Source organism: Schistocerca gregaria, chromosome 3 (assembly GCF_023897955.1).
Source record: "Schistocerca gregaria isolate iqSchGreg1 chromosome 3, iqSchGreg1.2, whole genome shotgun sequence".
Taxonomy (NCBI): Eukaryota; Metazoa; Arthropoda; class Insecta; order Orthoptera; family Acrididae; genus Schistocerca; species Schistocerca gregaria.
In genome coordinates, this window is record NC_064922.1 from 296,245,055 (window position 1) to 296,263,096 (window position 18,042).

Genomic DNA, 18,042 nt, shown 5'->3' on the forward strand with positions numbered 1-18,042 from the left:
CTGCCATCAAGGAATATTGCACCAATTATTCTGTGACTGGACATTGCACACCAAACAGTGCGCCATTGAGGGGTAGAGAGACTTCTCACTCCTGAAATGCAGATTCTCAGACCCCCAAATGCAACAGTTTTGTTTATTGATAAAACCCATCCAACTGAACATAGGCTTTGTCATTAAACCAAACCATATTCACATCACAGTCCTGTTCATCAATTCTGTGAACAATGGTGTTGGTGAAACAACTGCTGTTCCATGGCCCTGGGGCTTAATGGCTGATGAGTTTGAATTTTCTATGGGAAGAGATGCACGTCTTTAGCAATAATTTGTGGCTGGCAGTGTCTCACAGCTGACTGCTACCCATTGTGCTGCTCGTCTGGTCGATGTCCTGGGGCTGGATTGAAATATCATACTTGTCTTTTCAGTGTTTTCATGTGTTTTCACCCTTTCTGGATGACCATAATTGCCAACACTGTCGTCACAACAGACACTGCCAACACTATCATCATCAAGTTCTCTCAAACTTGCTAATCAAATTCTTGATTGTTAGCACACTTGGACCAGTTGTCTTCAGCTTGAACTCGGTCACAAACTTCCTTTGAGCCACAGTTGGGCTGTTTTTGCTCACATAGTAGGCCTTCACAAGCACTATACCACCAGGCATGCTGGATCATAAAATTTTCATGGGCAAATGACTAACAACAAGACGCATGCACATGTGTATGCTGATTCCCATCAAGCCCTGTGCAGTTTGAACATCCTAAAACAAACTGTTCAGAAATTATGAAGACTTCATTTCATACTGTTCAATAATTGTCATCCCATATGAGTGTGTGTGTGTTTTCTATGTCTATAGAAGGACTTGTCCCATTATTTAGTATTAATCCTCAAAATAAAGTGTTCATTTTCAAAAATCATACCATAATGTTGATAAAACCAGGATCAATGTTAATTAGTAAATGAATATTTTCATTTTTGGCAATGAGTTAATTACTGAAACAAATCATATGTAACAAATATGAAACCAGGTAAGTTTTAGTAGGACTCGCACTCTCAGGGTTCAGTACGAACATTCTGATGAGCGAGTTTGCAAGTAGCAAAACACATGACATAAAGGGCAGTATTCTCTTATTGCATTGGCTTAGAAGCTTATGTTTTTTTACACCATCAAGGGTAAGGTATTTGCCATAAATTTGAACTTTGACACCTCTATCTCTTCTGAGGAAAAGGCTCTTAATAGACAGACAAAGAGATCTCATAAGGCTTCCGTTTTTACCAACTGAGGCATGGAACACTTAAAAAATGACAAGGCCATTAGAGATGGGAGCACAAGCTTAGAATGAGACAGCATACGAAAGAATAAATGCTTTGCCCTTTTCAGCAGAACTATTCCAATACTTGACGTGATTTTGGGATATGACATAAAATAGGATTTGTGAATTATTAGCTCATTCACCATCAGGTCAGTCAATTATGAAATCCAAAGATGTATGAAAGCAAGGAAAAGAAAACAGGGTGTACACACTTCTCTAACAAGGAAGATAGTGGAGGGGAGAGGGAGTGAGAGAGCAAGTGGGAGCTGAAATTAACTTAACGCGTTACTATAAAAGGCGTTTTCTATGAAAAAATGGAAATGTTACGATACTGGCCCATGGCTATCATGTACAACAATGGCAATGGCCGGTTAACAGATATGTTGTTTGGAAAAATTACACAACAACGACAACTGTCTCAGGAAACCATACACAGACACTCTTGCAAAGTAATGGACTTTGGATTAGTGCAGTGTAAATGAACTATACTGAAAACAAAAGTATAAATTATATCCAAAAAGAAATTAAAATCAAATGAAGAGAAGAAATCTTCCACACAAATGCATACGAAAACACAAATGTTATGTGGGACAAATGCTAGACGTTGGAATCAAATGTTCTTATAATCAGCAACTGAGAAGGAAAGGTTACAGGTAACAAAATCATATAGGGATTAAGGTGTATCAAAATTTAACAGCTTTGTTGTATAATTTTTTCAAAAGTAGAGTTACACAATGGGTCCCAAGTCATTCAGTGCATTATCTAGTATAAAAACAATTTCATGTGACAGAAAATTAATCAAACTATCCTTAATTAAGTGCATTGCACAAAATTTTCATAAACGTTGTGGAATTATACACAATCCAATTACCACAATCTACATGGGTTCGTGTGCTATTGGCCAACAAAACTTCAGAACTGTGTTTCTTCAGAGGCAACACATAACATTGTTCCTGAGTACTGGAGTATTAATTACTTATTGTTCACTATTTCTTCAGCATGGATATTTTAATGTAAAAGAAGATATCATGAAACCCAAAAACTTCATACGGACACCAATTTCAAATGACAAGTATTTTACTTACTATATGCATCCAAACAAACTTACTTAGATGACAGAATAGTAAGATATACATTAATACTATTTATCAAAACTGCTAGGCAAAGACTCTGGTACATAAAAAAGCATAACTTGCCATGTACAACAAAACAATCATACAGTTTTTCTTCCCTTTTTTTTACAATAGAACATATTTTATATATACGGTTTATCACCTTTCCACTCTGAAGGAACCATACTGCAATGTGACTTTCATGGTCAGCAGCAAATAAATATTGATCATCTGGAGAGAGGCCCAGCAGGAACACAGTGTCAGTATGAACTATAACAGGAAAGCACTTTAACAATACTTTAAATTTTTCTAGTAGGTGAATATAAATTTTATATAGTTTACTTCTGTTCTGTAGCAAAAGCCATTTTACAAGCTAATAGATCACACCTTTACGGCACTTGCAAGCAGCACCATAATTAAAACTGCTTTTCATAAATAAGCACATAAACAAATACTGGTCAAATATTAACATGTTATCCTTTTATTGAAAGTTAAAAACACTTATTAACATTGAAAGAAATCTTTAAAAATTAGTGTTACAGAAAATTGAATCAGCATGTCTACATTGAGAACACTGTCACAATAAATTTGAAGAAAACCCTAGCATTAAAATAAGATACAAGAAATAAAAATCTGATTACAAGACTATGAAAGCTACAGCACAAAAGAAACTGTTTTTGGCAGAATAAAAAAGGATTCTTAGTGTTATGATAATGTAAGGTTATTGGTGGAATAAGAATAATGAAAGGAGTAAAAGTTATAATTCACTGTACATTTGAGGTGTTTTTAGTTGCTGAGAAGGAGGTAAACAGGACTGAAAATGTTGCTGACAATGGCAGCACAATGTAGGCAGTTGGGACAATGAAGTCATATGAGTGTGTTATGTGTATGTATGTATGTATGTATGTATGTATGTATGTAACTCTGTTTTACTTACCTCTGAATAGCAATGTCTACAATATAAGCTAAGTTTTCTGTTTTGTTCATGTGACAATCGAGCTCTCAACTATATGGCAAATTCTTAATTTTAATCCCTCCATTATGTATAAAGCAAACATATTCGGTTACTATGCATTACATTGGGTATGACTACTTGAAAATTATAAATGACAAAATGTAAGTAATGCCCCATGATGGACAAAGCAATTAACTGACCAGTCCCTACAATTTTTGAACATTATTTCACATATTTTTTCCTTCAGCAGTTGTTAATCAGCTGTTATACTTAAGATATTTACAAATTACTATGCTACTCCTGACAATACATAACCTATATCAACAACTGCTAAGAATCTAATGATCAGGATACATCAATAATATTATCAAATACTCATACAAGTGTACTTTATTAAATTCATCATTAAGTGCACAGAAATTAACTTTTACACCCTTTATTCCCATGGATGTTTTAGTGCTCCTCTGCTACTACACAATTCTATGAATGTGCACAAATTTCTTCTCAATTACTTCTGGGCAAATAGGCTAGAATACAGTTTAGGATCACTCCTACTAAACATCTCACCTAACAGTTAAGGTGTCCTTTTGGTGACAGGTAAATAGTAAAGTTGGGAGGGTTGTTACTTTCAATCCAAAAATATGTACATTCCACAAAAAACTTTCCATTGGCACTTTGAGTACAATATAATACTGTTATAGTTATTTTCTTCTGGAATGAATCTTTACTGGACTGAAACAGCTAGCAATGTTTCCAGCCAGCTTCTTCTGAACAACTAAAAAGTGAGTTTTAAGTCTTCTAATAGGCATGGCCATGCAACATATCATCTCAAAAGTTACTACACAACATATGTTTACTTATGCAAATATGAGGACTTATATTACTAAGCTCCTTATGTTGTAGAACACAAATTATTAAAAAAGAAAAACAACCAGTGACTTTGTATCCAAGACCATTGTGAAAGAAGGCATGTAAAAGATTTTAAATATATTTTAAAATGTAAAGACACCATAAGGAACTTCTATATGATGCGTACTATTTTCGTATAACAGAAAAATTGTTTACATTTTATACACTGTATATCATGAAACAAAAGAATGAAAATGTGCCATATTTTTGTTTAAATTTAAAGGGCCCTGGACTGAGTTTCTTGGACATTCCAAACGGGTAGTGAATCCATCAAATCTGACATACGAAGTTGAATTCTGTGCATCACCGTCAATGTCAATTTTTGAGTTGGTAGAGCCAATCTGTTTTCCTCAATTTCTGTGGAATGTGGTCATGAAAGCATAAATATCTGGCATGGGCTGGTTATATACCTGTTTCCCTACTGCATGGTTTGTCTATTCCACTATCATATTCGCCTCATTTAGCAGTGTGCTATCATAAACAGCAACTTTTACAGTTATGGCAACTATGCATTCCTGTGGCAATACTAGCCATACAAGAAAGGCATCTTAACACAGTAACATCGAAGTCTCTTCCACAAAATGTTATCTCAACAAGTAAAAAATATGACTTTATTCTCAACAAGTAAAAAATATGACTTTTTGAGTATAACAGTAACTACTGTCAAGAATCTGAGCAGTTAGTATGCACTGATGGAAAAAAATAAATTGTGACACCAAGACGGAGTTACACAACACAAAAGAAACAAAAGTTGGCAGGCAAGTTTCTTCATCTGAAAGATTACATCTATTCAAATTTTGCACTAGTCATTCAGGGTAGTGCCAGTAACACCACTATGAGAACCCAAGACTGATTTTCTTTAAATACACGCTCTAACGGACATGTGCATTAGTTACCTTTGAGACTGGATGTGGTCAGTTGATGTTAGTCAAAAATACGAGGGTTGTGAATAAATACGAGGGTTATGAATAAATAGTTGCCACTATTTAAGTTCCAACCCTCGAACCTTTTAAGGTGACAAAGGCACCACAATCAACGCCTCACTGAATTTGAATGAAGTGATAGGGCTATGAGTAGCTGGATGTTCCTTCTGTGATATTGCAGAAAGACTGTATGAATGTAGTCACTGTGAATGACTGCTGACATGAGAATGAATGGTTGCAAGAAGACCAGGCTCCAGATGGTCACATGACACTACCTAGAGGGAAGTCTATCGTGTTCAGCATATAGCTCTGGTGCATCATACTGCATCTGCAGCAGCAATCTGTGCACCAGTTTGCACCACAGTGACACAACGAACTGTTACAAATTGGTCATCTCAAGGACAGCTCTGAGCCAGACACCTGTCAGTGTGCATTCCAATGACCCCAAACCAATGCCACTTACGACTTCAGCAATATCAAGTGAGAGTTCATTGGGGGAGGGATAGGGGGGGGGGGGGGGAGGCAAGAGGGAGACCTGTTGCGATTTTTGATGGAAGTTGGCTCTACCTTGGCACCAGTGATGGCCACGTGTTGGTCAGGAGGAGGTCAGCTGAGGGCCTGCAACCAACCAGTCTGTGAGCTAACACATTGGACCTATATCTGGAGTTATGGGCTGAGGTGTGATTTTGTATGACAGCAGGAGCACTTTCATGGTTATCCCACACCACAGCTGACTGCAAATTTACATACATCAATCTGGTGATTCGACTTGTGCTGCCATTCATGAACAGAATTCCACAGCGTGTTTTCCAACAGGATAACACTCACTCACATACTACTGCTGTAACCCAACATGTTCTACAGAGTGTCAACATGTTCTACAGAGTGTCAACATGGTGCCTCGTCCTGCTAAGCACCAGATATATCTCCAACTGAGCACATATGGAACATCATTGGACAACAACTCCAACGTCATTCACGAACAGCATTAAGTGTTCCTACATTGACCAACCAAGTGCAACAGTCATGGAACTCCATCCCATAAACTGACATTCAGCACCTGTGCAACACAATGCACATACATTTGCATGCTTGGATTCAACATTTTGGTGGTTACAATGGTACCAGAATTTCACATTTGCAATGGCTTCTCTCACACTTACATTAACCTGTGATCTTCCGATGTTAATCACTTAAATATGGTATCTAGATAAATGTATTCCTGAAATTTCATTATTTTATATCAATTATTTTTAGTGTTGCAATTGTTTTTTCCATCAATATATTTCATAAATTTAACATACGTTACATGCTGAAAGTGCAGTATAACCTTAAGAAGGAAATTACTAGTATACTGAAAGGTGCACTGTAAATTTCAGCAAGTGCACAAAACTAATCGGTACATATAATTACTTATCCTTTTGACGAAATTGTCTGATTACTTACGTTTTTCATGAATTGGTCTGAGACAGTATACCAAACATGGTTGATCAGACAGTTGGAGAACAACTATTGCTCCCTGAAAAGTTGCTATTATAAGTCTTGTACTATCATGACTGAATAGGAGATGATGAGCTGGTTCACATTCGTCTGGCAAATGTTTCACTTTTTGTAAGCTTACGTCTTCTTCTTTCTGCAAAAACAAACCAAGTTTAAAGTTACACAACTGCTTTACACACTTTAATGTTTCCCAACTGATTGCAAAAATAATTACTTTGGTAAAAAACATATTATTGCAAATACTGAATAAAATGTTGCTCACAAATAACTCCCTGTAGCTACTAGATGTTAACAATGTTTACATGATAACGAACACACTTCATTTATGAAAACACAGGACAGTCATTTTTGAATGATCATTGGAAGCTGGTGATTAATGTAAACTCAATATTTTTTACTTTAAAATGAATGTTTTACTCTAAAGCAGATTGTGTGTTTATTTTGAAATTTCTTGGCAGGTTACTGCCACTGTGTGCCACCTGAGGGAAACCTGAAAGCTTTACTCTCATGGGAAAGGCAAGGTTCTGGGTACAGCTTCCAGTCTGGCACACACTTTTAATCTACTAGGAAGTTTCAAAACACACACATTCTGCTGCAGAGAGAACAATTCAGTCTCAAAGCAGCCACTGAGCAACATTCCTGATGCCTTCCTTCAAGGGTGTTAATCTGACAAGTTTTGAAGGAGAGCCTCTGTAAAGAACTTCATATAGAAGAGAAGTCTGGTACAGCTCAAGTTCTGAATGTGGACTGCGAGTCATATCTGGTTGGCTCAATCAGTAATGGCATTCTTATGAAAGGGACAACAAGAACAGGTCAACAAGATCATTGGAAACGGTGTTGTAATTCAGCTTGTTCAACAACAAAGTTTTTGTTAAGCACAAATAATGTACAAATAAATCACAGAAAGTAAAAGTTCCTGACTCTTCTGGGCATACAGAGCTCTATAAGTTGCTGAATAACTCACATGATAGTGCACAGTACTGTTTATAGCTTTGCCTAGGAAGTACTCTGATACAAACTACCATCCCACGTATCTATAATCTGCTGGTTCTTTCACTGAAAACACAACTGTAGGTTGAGTGGTGTACGAGTAGAGTACTGCATTAGGCAGACAGGCAAGTCTGTGCACTAGCCAAATGTCACCAGTAGGTAACAAAAAAGGCTAAATTACAGTCCAGGAGACAGCTATGTAATGCAAGGTTTTCATCAGTTGATACCCAAGAGAGTTTGCAGTAAACATTGACTACTTGACAAATGAAACTGTAGTGGTCCACAGCAGCCCTTAAATCTGCCGCAAGTGTTTTGTGATGTGACCCGGCACCAGCAGATGTATCCTTCTGCACCTAGTGACCCTGCTGAACATGATGCATAACTGCATCAGTTGATCCATTGAAACATCTGGTGGGATTACAAGAAGCTGCATAATATACAAGAAGTATTAAGATACAGAACACTACAGTTCAGCTTCTGAACTTGCCTTCAGTGTTAAACCAATTCATAAGTACACAATATAAAGAAGGTTACAGAAGGCACCTCCTTGAACACACCAACCACGTGTTGTTACTATCACTGAGACTTATACTGCTTAGCACTAACAAAGGACACAATGTATCTGTATTTCTTTTCCCAATCATTTATCCCCCCTACTTTGGAACCCAATCTTTAAGATACGGAAAAATTTATCTTGTTACTTAACTTTTTGATGGGATGCCCTTCTTGTTGCCACAGTCATCAAGGTAACATAAGGCAGAGAAGTTAGTGTGAATTGTATCTGTGAATTGTGTTGTACTGAGTGTCATTGCATTTTAAATGTTTGTATATTGTATTCTCTGATGTGGAATTTTGAGACCAGCCCTGCATTTGCCTAAATAAGTATGCGAAACAGTCTAAAAACTGCATTGAGGCTGACCACCATACCAGCCCACAGTGACTAATCAGCCAAGCAGATTCCATCTGAGTTCAGCTCCCATCCCTGTCTCACAAGTTAGTGCACTGCATATTATGCTTTAGGAATTAGTAAATAACAATGGACAGTATCACAATATTTCTTCAATACATTCTCCCATCATGAGGGAATGAGATAGGCAAGATGTAATGCTACTTACATCAGCATAATTTTTGGATAGTTTATTCCACTAGTTATCACAAATCGTCTCTGGTTACCCAAAATTTAGGCTGATATCAGATTTATTCGTAAGAAGGGATTTAGTTTTCAGTCACAATATTCGAGTAATATACTGGGGCAGATCTTCAGTAGTCACTCTGGAAGTACTGAGATGAGAATGACGGTGACAACACTGATCAGAACCTGTAAATAACACATTCAATTCTGCAACTGGCTACACTGTAATGGTATTAAAGATTTCTATATGCTGTGTATTTGTGTAGAGGAAGAGGATGCATGGATTTTGTAGTGGAATTACACCAGTTTGGAGATACTAGTTAGTATAACTATGGAAACCTACTCTCAATGATGTAGAAAAACTTTGTGAATACTAAATCTTATCTCAGATCTCAATTATATGGCATTATAGCTTTGTCAGGAAGGGCACTAACGGTATTCCAGGGGTATATGGTACTTCACAGTGACAGCTAGTTAGTTCTGGTATTCTGAGAGGTTGGAGAAGAGAGAATTCTAAACTTTCGTAAAAGCAAGTCATCAATAATTTGTTACTTTTAAAATACTACACAATTCTGAAATCAACATGTCACATATATATTACACTCACATTCACACTGCTTATACAACTAAACCGTCATCACTTATCATTTATTAAGCCCAAAATGCATTGCATGAATCAAAGAAACAAACTTCAAGATATGAATAAGAGTAATTCTGATTAATTTTTTTAATATTTCTGGTATGAAACACATTGCAAATTAAACACTAAAACCTTCTTGAAACACGAGCTTTTTGTTACGTTTGAGTCCAGTTTAGTGACAGGCGTATAATTATAATCTGCAGAATACTGGAAAATCCTTAGTGGAATAACACACACCCCCCCCCTCCGCCTCGCGCACACACACCAACAGCTAAACTCTTTTCAGATCCTGAAGACAAACTGATCAATTGGGTTGATTGATTCTCCCAGATGGACTACTCCCATGAAGTAACAAGGTGATCAACATATTATTTTTGTGTCTTTTCAGCTGTCCCATGCTTCCACTATAACAGAGCTGTGGTCTTTCTTGTATTATTGAGCATAAAATTGCTGATTTTGTGAAACATAACTTGATACCATAGTTGGTAACATTTCAGATTATAATTCAAAGGTTCTTAATAACTTATTTTTTGCATTTAATGTGAGTATAAGTACTGTGAAAAAGAAATATGACTTAGGATGCGTGTTAAACAATGTATGCCTCCACACAATTGGTTTGATGGATTGAATCTCTGATTACATGAATGGAAAGTGCTATATCACTTCCAGAACCATGCATAATAAAACACTGTTGTTTTCAAGTCAAATAAGATGTTAATGACTGCCTCTCTTTACCAGCTTTGTGCAGTATATTGACTTTCCATATATTTTATAACATGAAGTTGAATTATGACTGCACAAACCAATATCTTTTTTGTCAAACACTTTATGACAGTTTACTTTCCAACTTATTCGAGAGTATTCAACGAAAACACAAACTAGTAAAGAAAGCAATAACTTGCTCAGATTTTACAAAAACTGGGAATACACCTAGTTATTAGGCTGCTGTTTCCTGCAGTGACTGAGGGATAACATGGAAATTAATATGGCAGATATCAAACAATTTCAAAGTTGCATGCTGCACTGCAAAGCCACGTAACAATATATGCCCAAATGTTGCATTTCCATGAATAAGTAGTAATACTGAATATCAAAATAAAATTGTGATTTTTCTAGTAAGAAGTTTTTCAAATTTTTACTTGTTGGATATCTTTCTTACACATATCTCTTATCACTACACATTGCATTTATCTGGTTGTCAAACCATCATCAATTGACTATCAATTTATAGTTTTATTCATTACTGTGTTTGCATTCCCACCGCATATTCTTTTCATTGTCTCTGAATTGTGTCATTATTTCAATATTGCTGCCATCTGTGGTGCATGCAGTGGGGCATAGCACTAAGCATTGATTGCTGGCACGCTGCAGGCCACCAGTTCAAACCCAATCAGCAGCAATTATTTGTCATCTACAATTTATCATTTCTGGAAGGATCTTCAATTATCTTATGTTTACAACACCTATATACACGAATATTCCAGTTTGCATGAATAGGAGCACTCCCCAGCCAGGAGTTCAGTTCAGTTCTGCTCTATTCTGGCTGAGCATAAGTGTTTGTAGTAAATGTGCTTTTGATGTACTTCATTCATGACATGGATTTCAGATTTGGACTTGATTCGGGTTACGGTGTGACACTGTTTGGTGGAGATGCTGGTACTCCAGAACATACACATCACTGTGGCTACAATTAGGCAACAAAACAGCTGTCACCTACATGGACAGGAACTGGAATGCAACCAGCACATTGTTTTCACAGTCTGTATATTCAGGAGACAATGGATCCCAGAAAAGAGTTTACCAGCTAGCAAGCATCAATATTTTCCAGAGCCACTGGTCAGGAGCCCATGAAATGTCTGAGAAGATTCGACCAAGTTGTCAAATACAACAGGTAAGATGATATGATGTGTTTGGCAAATGAGTTCTTTTACAGCCCAGCAATGGTTCGCAAACAACAAAGAGAGACTCGTTAGCTGGGATAAATTCCTAGCTGAACTGATGTAGACGAACTAAATATTTGCTCATGATGCCTTTGGTGTGCCACCTTGATATTTACTATGCTTGTTGTAGCATAGGGGGGCAACACTCCCTTTACTACTTTAAGTGTCTGATTTCCTAATATAATACCCACAGCATCACCCGACTTAATTCAACTACATTCCATTATCCTCATTTTGCTTTTGTTGATGTTCATCTTACATCCACCTTTCAAGACACTATCCATTCCGTTGAACTGCTCTTTCAAGTCCTTTGCTGTCTCTGACAGAATTGTAATGTCATCGGCGAACCTCAATGTTTTTATTTCTTCTCCATGGACTTTAATACCTACTCCGAATTTTTCTTTTGTTTCCTTTACTGCTGCGCAGTATACAGATTGAATGACATCGGGGAGAGGCTACACCCCTGTCTCACTCCCTTCCCAACCGCTGCTTCCCTTTCATGCCCCTCGACTCTTATAACTGCCATCTGGTTTCTGTACAAATTGTAAATAGCCTTTCGCTTCCTATATTTTACCCCTGCCACTGAAGAAATAAAATTACCTCCATGGCATCTCGTACCAATCCCATGAACAGCAGCACCTACCCACCAAATTGGAATCAACCTCTTGCAGAAGTTCCTAAGTCGAAAATGTAAATCAATGGATAATAATATGCACTGTCTCATCTACTATGCAGACTTAAGAGCTGTGTTGGCTGAACAAGCTTGAGAAATTGCGAAGTTCCTTGTACAAGACAGTAATCTGAGGCACAAGCAACCCACGTGACAATATCTGATCATGAAAAAGTTTTTCCAGTTGACTCTAGTATCACAGGCAATTTCACATTGGGGCATCAACCATAGGATGACAACTGCCTATCATCCACAGATGAATGGCCTACAGAATAGTTTAATAAGACATCAGTAGATATGCTTTCAATGTACATTAATGTCAAACAGAGAGATTGGGATACAGCACTGAGCATTCTGACATTGGTCTACAGCACATTGAAGCAAGACACCACAGACTTCACAATGCTCTTTTTGTTCCACAGTCAAGAGGCCAAAAAAAACAGAGATACATTGTTTCAGTTTCGGGTATATTGTTCCAGTTTCAACCACATGATACTTACGATGGCTAAAACACCTCACCACCGCGACTGTAGAAGAAAGGCAATTTCCTTGATTAAAGACCCTGGACACCAAAGGCAAAGATTGAAAGAGCTGTAATGCTAAGCACCTGCTAGTGAGATACCGCCCAGGAGACTTGGTGCAGCTCTTTATGGCTGTGTGGGAAGAGGGATTATCAGGAAGTTACAAAAGTGCTACTTTGCACCACACTATATCCTTTGTTGCTTGGCATACTTCACATATGAAGTCTAAGATTATAATTCTTCATCAAGAGACAAAAGTGCAGAGATATTATCCATGTCCTCTTATGAATCCCTGCTACAGTCTAGGGGTGTAGACCAGTAATGTGAGGTTCAGGGAAACCAAAGATCCACTCAATAACTGAAGCTTTGATGGGAGGGGTTACTGTTGAGGCTCACCATAGAGGAAGAACACAACCAGAATGCAATGATATGCCAGTGATGCCAAATGGAGAGCCAGTGACAAGATCCAGACCAAGGGTGCTGTAGTCGGCTTCCGTGAGAACTTCTGAAACAATGAGTCACTGTTCATCCAGGAGATCGAACAAAGCTGTGAGCTGTGGTGGATGCAGTGCGGCGTACTGGTTAGTGTTGCTGGCTGGTGTGCTGTAGGTTGTCAGTTCAAACCTGATCACCAGTAATTATTTGTTATTTATTGTTCCCGAACTTACTGCCCTCCAGGATAGCTCTTGCGCTCAAATTATTCTCGAGAGTGAGAGCTGGCTGAAATCTGTAGTGGAAGCTCCGAGATATTTAGCGAGTTATGGAGCATACATTGGAAAGACAGATTAGAGGCCACAGGAGGGGGAAGGTTCATTGCAGTTGGCAAAAATATTCTCTCTATTGAAGTCGAACTTGAGTGTGACAGTGAAGTTATCTCTGATTGAATATAATAGGCTAGGTGAAACCAAGTAAATTGTTGGATGTTTTTACCAGCCACCTGATTCTTCTCTGACAGTTCTACAGTCATCCAAAGAATGTCTATGGTCAGTGGTGTGTAAATAACAGATCGTGCAATATTAGTTGGAGGCAACTTTAACCTGCAGAATAAAGAATGCAATGTCTATAGATTCATTGCAGGGGGTACGGACAGAAAATCACGCGAAGTACTTTTGAACACGTTTTATGAAAACTATCTTGAGCAGCCAATTCGGCAGCCCACACACAATAGAAATATCTTAGATCTTGTAGCTACAAATAGGATGGATCTTATCGACGAAGACAGTATAGATATGGGGATTGGCCATCATGATTTCATTATAGCAACTATGGTTACCGAAGTTAAAAAATCAGTCAAAAAGGCTAGGAGAGTATTTCTGCTAGAAAGAGCATATAATCAGTTGTTAGCACCTCACTTAGACAGTGACATCACTTAGTTCCAGTAAGATGGTGGTAGAGGAATTATGGGAAAAGTTATTGTGCCCAGAATGAGATTTTCACTCTGCTGCGAAGTGTGCGCTGATATGAAACTTCCTAGCAGTTTAAAACTGTGTACCGGATCGAGACTTGAACTCGGGACTTATAACTTTCACACGCCTTTTGCCCGCAAAAGGCATAGGTCCCAAGTTTGAGTCTCAGTCCGGAACACCGTTTTAATCTGGCAGGAAGTTTCAAAGTTATTGTGGTCTAGAGAATTATGTGCCTAGTAAGTGTATTAGGGACAGAAACAACCCACCATGATTTAATAATGAGATTCAGAAACTGCTGAGGAAGCAGAGGTTGTTGCACCCTCAGTTCAAAAGAGAACGCACAAATGACAAAAGATGAAAGTTAGTGAAGATTTGTGTATCTGTAAAAAGATCTATGCGCAAAGCATGCGACTACTACTGACGTCATACCTTAGCAAAAGTTCTGGCAGAGAACCTAAGAAAATTCTGGTCCTATGTAAAATTGCTAAGAGGGTCTAGGGCTTCCATCCAGCGACTTGTCAATCAGTCTGGTGTGGCAGTTGAAGACTGCAAAACAAGCAGAAAGTTTTAAACTTCATGTTCAAGAAATCGTTCACACAAGAGAATCATACAAACATACTGTAGGTTGACCACCAGACAGACTCCCATAAGGGTGACATAGTCATAAGCATCTCTAGTGTAGAGAGACAACTGAAGGAGTTGAAAACAAGTGAAGTATCAGGTCTGGACGGAAGTCCCATTGTATTTTTCAGAGGACCCTCTACGGCATTGGCAGCTTACTTAGCTTACATTTATCATGAATCTCTTGCTCAGCACAAAGACCCAAATGACCGGAAAAAAAAGCGCAGGTGACTCGTTTGTATAAGAAGGGCAAAAGAAAAGATCCACAAAATTGCAGACCAATAGCCCTAATATCGTTTTGATGCTGAAGCCTATAGCATATTCTCCGTTCAAATATAATAAATTTTCTTGAGACAGAGTCGTATGTCCATGAATCAGCATGGTTTAAGAAAGCATCATTCATGCAAAAAACAGCCTGCTCGTTTCTCACAATATATACTGTGAAATACGGATAAGGGACAGAGACAGACAGATTCCATTCTTCTCAATTTCTGGAAAGTGTTTGACACCATGTCGCATTGCAGGCTGTTAAGGAAGGTATGAGCATATGAAATAGCTTCACAGACATTTGAGTGGCTTGAAGACTTCTTAGTTGTAGAACACATTATGTTGTCCTAAATGGCAAATATTCATCAGAGACAAGGATATAGTTATTAGGAGTGCTCCAGGGAAGTGTGATACTGCGATAGGACTGTTGTTATGGTAGGTTCGAACAATGCAAAAGTGTTGTGGAGATGCTTTGGGAACTCAAATGGGAATCCCTGGTGGGAATGCGACATTCTTTTTGAAGAACACTGTTGAGAAAATTTACGAGGTCCAGCATTTGAAGCTGACTGCGGAACGATTCTGTTGACTCCAATGAACATTGCATGCAAGGACCAATAATATAAGAAACAAGAAATTAGGGGTCATACTGAAGCATATAGGCAATAATTTTTCCCTTATTTTATTTGTTAGTTGAACATGAAAGGAAAGGACTAGTAGTGGTGGAGCATACCCTCCACCACATACTGTAATGTGGATTGCGGAGTACAGATGTAGATGTATATGTACATGTATTTATCATTTCTGCGAGGTACTTGAAATTTCTTATGTTTTTGATGTTAATACATTCTCAAATACTCAATGTTTGTATAAATAGCTGCACACACTGCCCAGGAGTTCAGTTTATTCTGGCTATATGTTGGTGCTCAAAATAAATGTGCTTTCAGTGCTGAGTGTGTTACACTGATGACCCTGCTTTCAAATGAGGACTTAAGCTTGGTTATGATGTGAAAATATTCTGAAGTTTTAATTCCACATGAATAACAGGATTTCTGCTATTTTGTCAATTCATTAAACTGTACCTATTTTTTTCCTTAGAACCAAGTTTTCACTACCATACAGCAAAGCTAGCTATAACATTGTGGAATTTTAGCAGCATTTCTTCGTGTATAACAAAAACAGTCAGTCTAAATGGTTTCAATCAAACATGACCATCTTGAGACCACTAACAACAAAATGGACCAAGTATGATATAGATAAGCAAACATACAAACTAAAATCCAGCAACACATTTACTAGATAAAATATGTATACACCCTTTGTGACATGTGAAGCCAGGACTTGGAGCTGCTGTTACTACTATAAGGTACCAGTCAACAATTGCTGACTAGCATGTAGATGCTAGAGCTTGTAAGGGAAAAGCTCGCCCTCAGTTCCAGAAGATCAGTAGGGTACAAATTACCGAATAACATATGTAGAATAGAAAGAGACCTCACACTGTATATGCAGGCATGACAGAACATTGATTTTAATCCACAAAAATATTTAAAATAATTAAAAGGAGATTAAAAACTTCAAAAGTCAACAACTGGGCCAAACTCAACATTTCCACTATATGGTGAGTAACAATGTATCTTTTTCATAATTTTCTCTAAAACGTTATTTTATGCTGCCTGAAGCCTCTCCCCATCCTTCACACCACTGATAAATTAACGCTAGCCTTATGCCCATGCCCACATCACCTCTAGCTGATAATATGGGACACATCTCTTTCTATTAATTTGCAAACACTTCTGGTAGCTTTAGATTTTTCAAAGACATGAAGGACAGGGAGAGGCCTCAGAACAACATACAACAATGTTGTAGACAAAATCTCCTGAGAACGCACCTATCTGGTGTGAAACCAGTCGTGGTTTTAATAAAAAAACTTTCTACTGCCAGAGCTGTGTTTCTTGCCTTCTTAGTAATTCTTATAAAAACATGGTCATTTGGCTGTGGTTGTCTGCAATTCAAAATAATACTACAAAATCTGGTAGTCCCACAGTTTATTATTTATTTATTTATTTATTTATTTATTTATTTAACCTGGCAAGATTAGGGCCATCAGGCCCTCTCTTACATCTAACCAGGCATTCTACTTATTTTACAGTCATATGTTTCAGTAGGCATGTTAAACTACATCTAATACAAAAAGTGAGATAAACAATTAGAAAGGTACACCTCGAAAAATGCATTATTGAAGAGAAAGATTTAAGATAGGAGTGCTGGCAGCAGGGAGTATGAGGGAGACTCATGGTGAAGGGAGGAGAAGAATAGAGAGACATGATGAAACATAATTAAGGAAAATATAAAGGAAAAGGAGACTGCGTGGCTAATAGAGATAGATGAAGAGGAAGGCATCTCAGCAGCAAGATACGAGACGCTAGCTTTGCTATTTGACAGATGAGAGGATTGGCCTTGCACATTAATTTTGTGGAGAATTTTATGCGGATGATAGTAGGAAATGCTTCAACTTCTTCTTAAAAGCCACAGGAGATTGAATTTTCCTCAAGGTAAGGGGCAGTTTGTTCCAGAGGCGGACAGCGGCAACTGAGAAGGAGTTTGCAAAAGTTTTTGTTTTGTGAGTGGGCACAGTTAGGATACCAGATAAGAGTGACCTCGTGTTTCGATTATGATGGCATGACAGGTTTTTAATCTCTGAAGCTAGGTACTGGGGTGCTTGCGCGATGAGGAGTCGGTGAAGTAGACAGAGTGTGGTAGTCACGCAGTTTGTCTGGCCGCAGCCACCCTAGCTCGGAGTATGAAGCACTAACATGATCATATCGGCGAATGTTGCAGGTGTAACGCACACAGGCATTCATGGTTAGCTCTAGCCGTCTTTTGTTTTCACTACTCATGCCTTGTTGAATCACATCACAATAGTGGAGGTTCGGTAGAACGAGTGCTTGCACGAGCTGGCGTTTCAAGTCCTGTGGGAATATGTTCCGAAACTTTTTGAGAGCATAGAGACAAGCAGACGTCTTTCGGCACACTGCGACTGTATTCTCCGCCCAGTTGAGATGCTCGTCCAAAGTTACACCCAAGTTCTTCACTGTTTTCTGATATGGTATTGGAGTACCTTCGAGCAGAATAGGAGGTAGCCGTTGGCG

At 38.1% G+C, this 18,042-nt stretch overlaps 1 protein-coding gene across 1 annotated transcript in view; it reads right to left on the bottom strand.

Annotated features, from left to right (window-relative positions):
* LOC126354644 (U3 small nucleolar RNA-associated protein 4 homolog) overlaps nucleotides 1–18,042 on the bottom strand; it is a 70,053-nt gene that overhangs the window by 7,489 nt on the left and 44,522 nt on the right. Inside the window, exons 10-11 of the mRNA XM_050004413.1 lie at nucleotides 6,656–6,842; nucleotides 2,586–2,692 (exon numbers count right to left, since the gene is read on the bottom strand). Of these exons, the coding sequence (XP_049860370.1) occupies nucleotides 2,586–2,692; nucleotides 6,656–6,842 (294 nt within the window). The remainder of the gene's footprint in view (nucleotides 1–2,585; nucleotides 2,693–6,655; nucleotides 6,843–18,042) is intronic.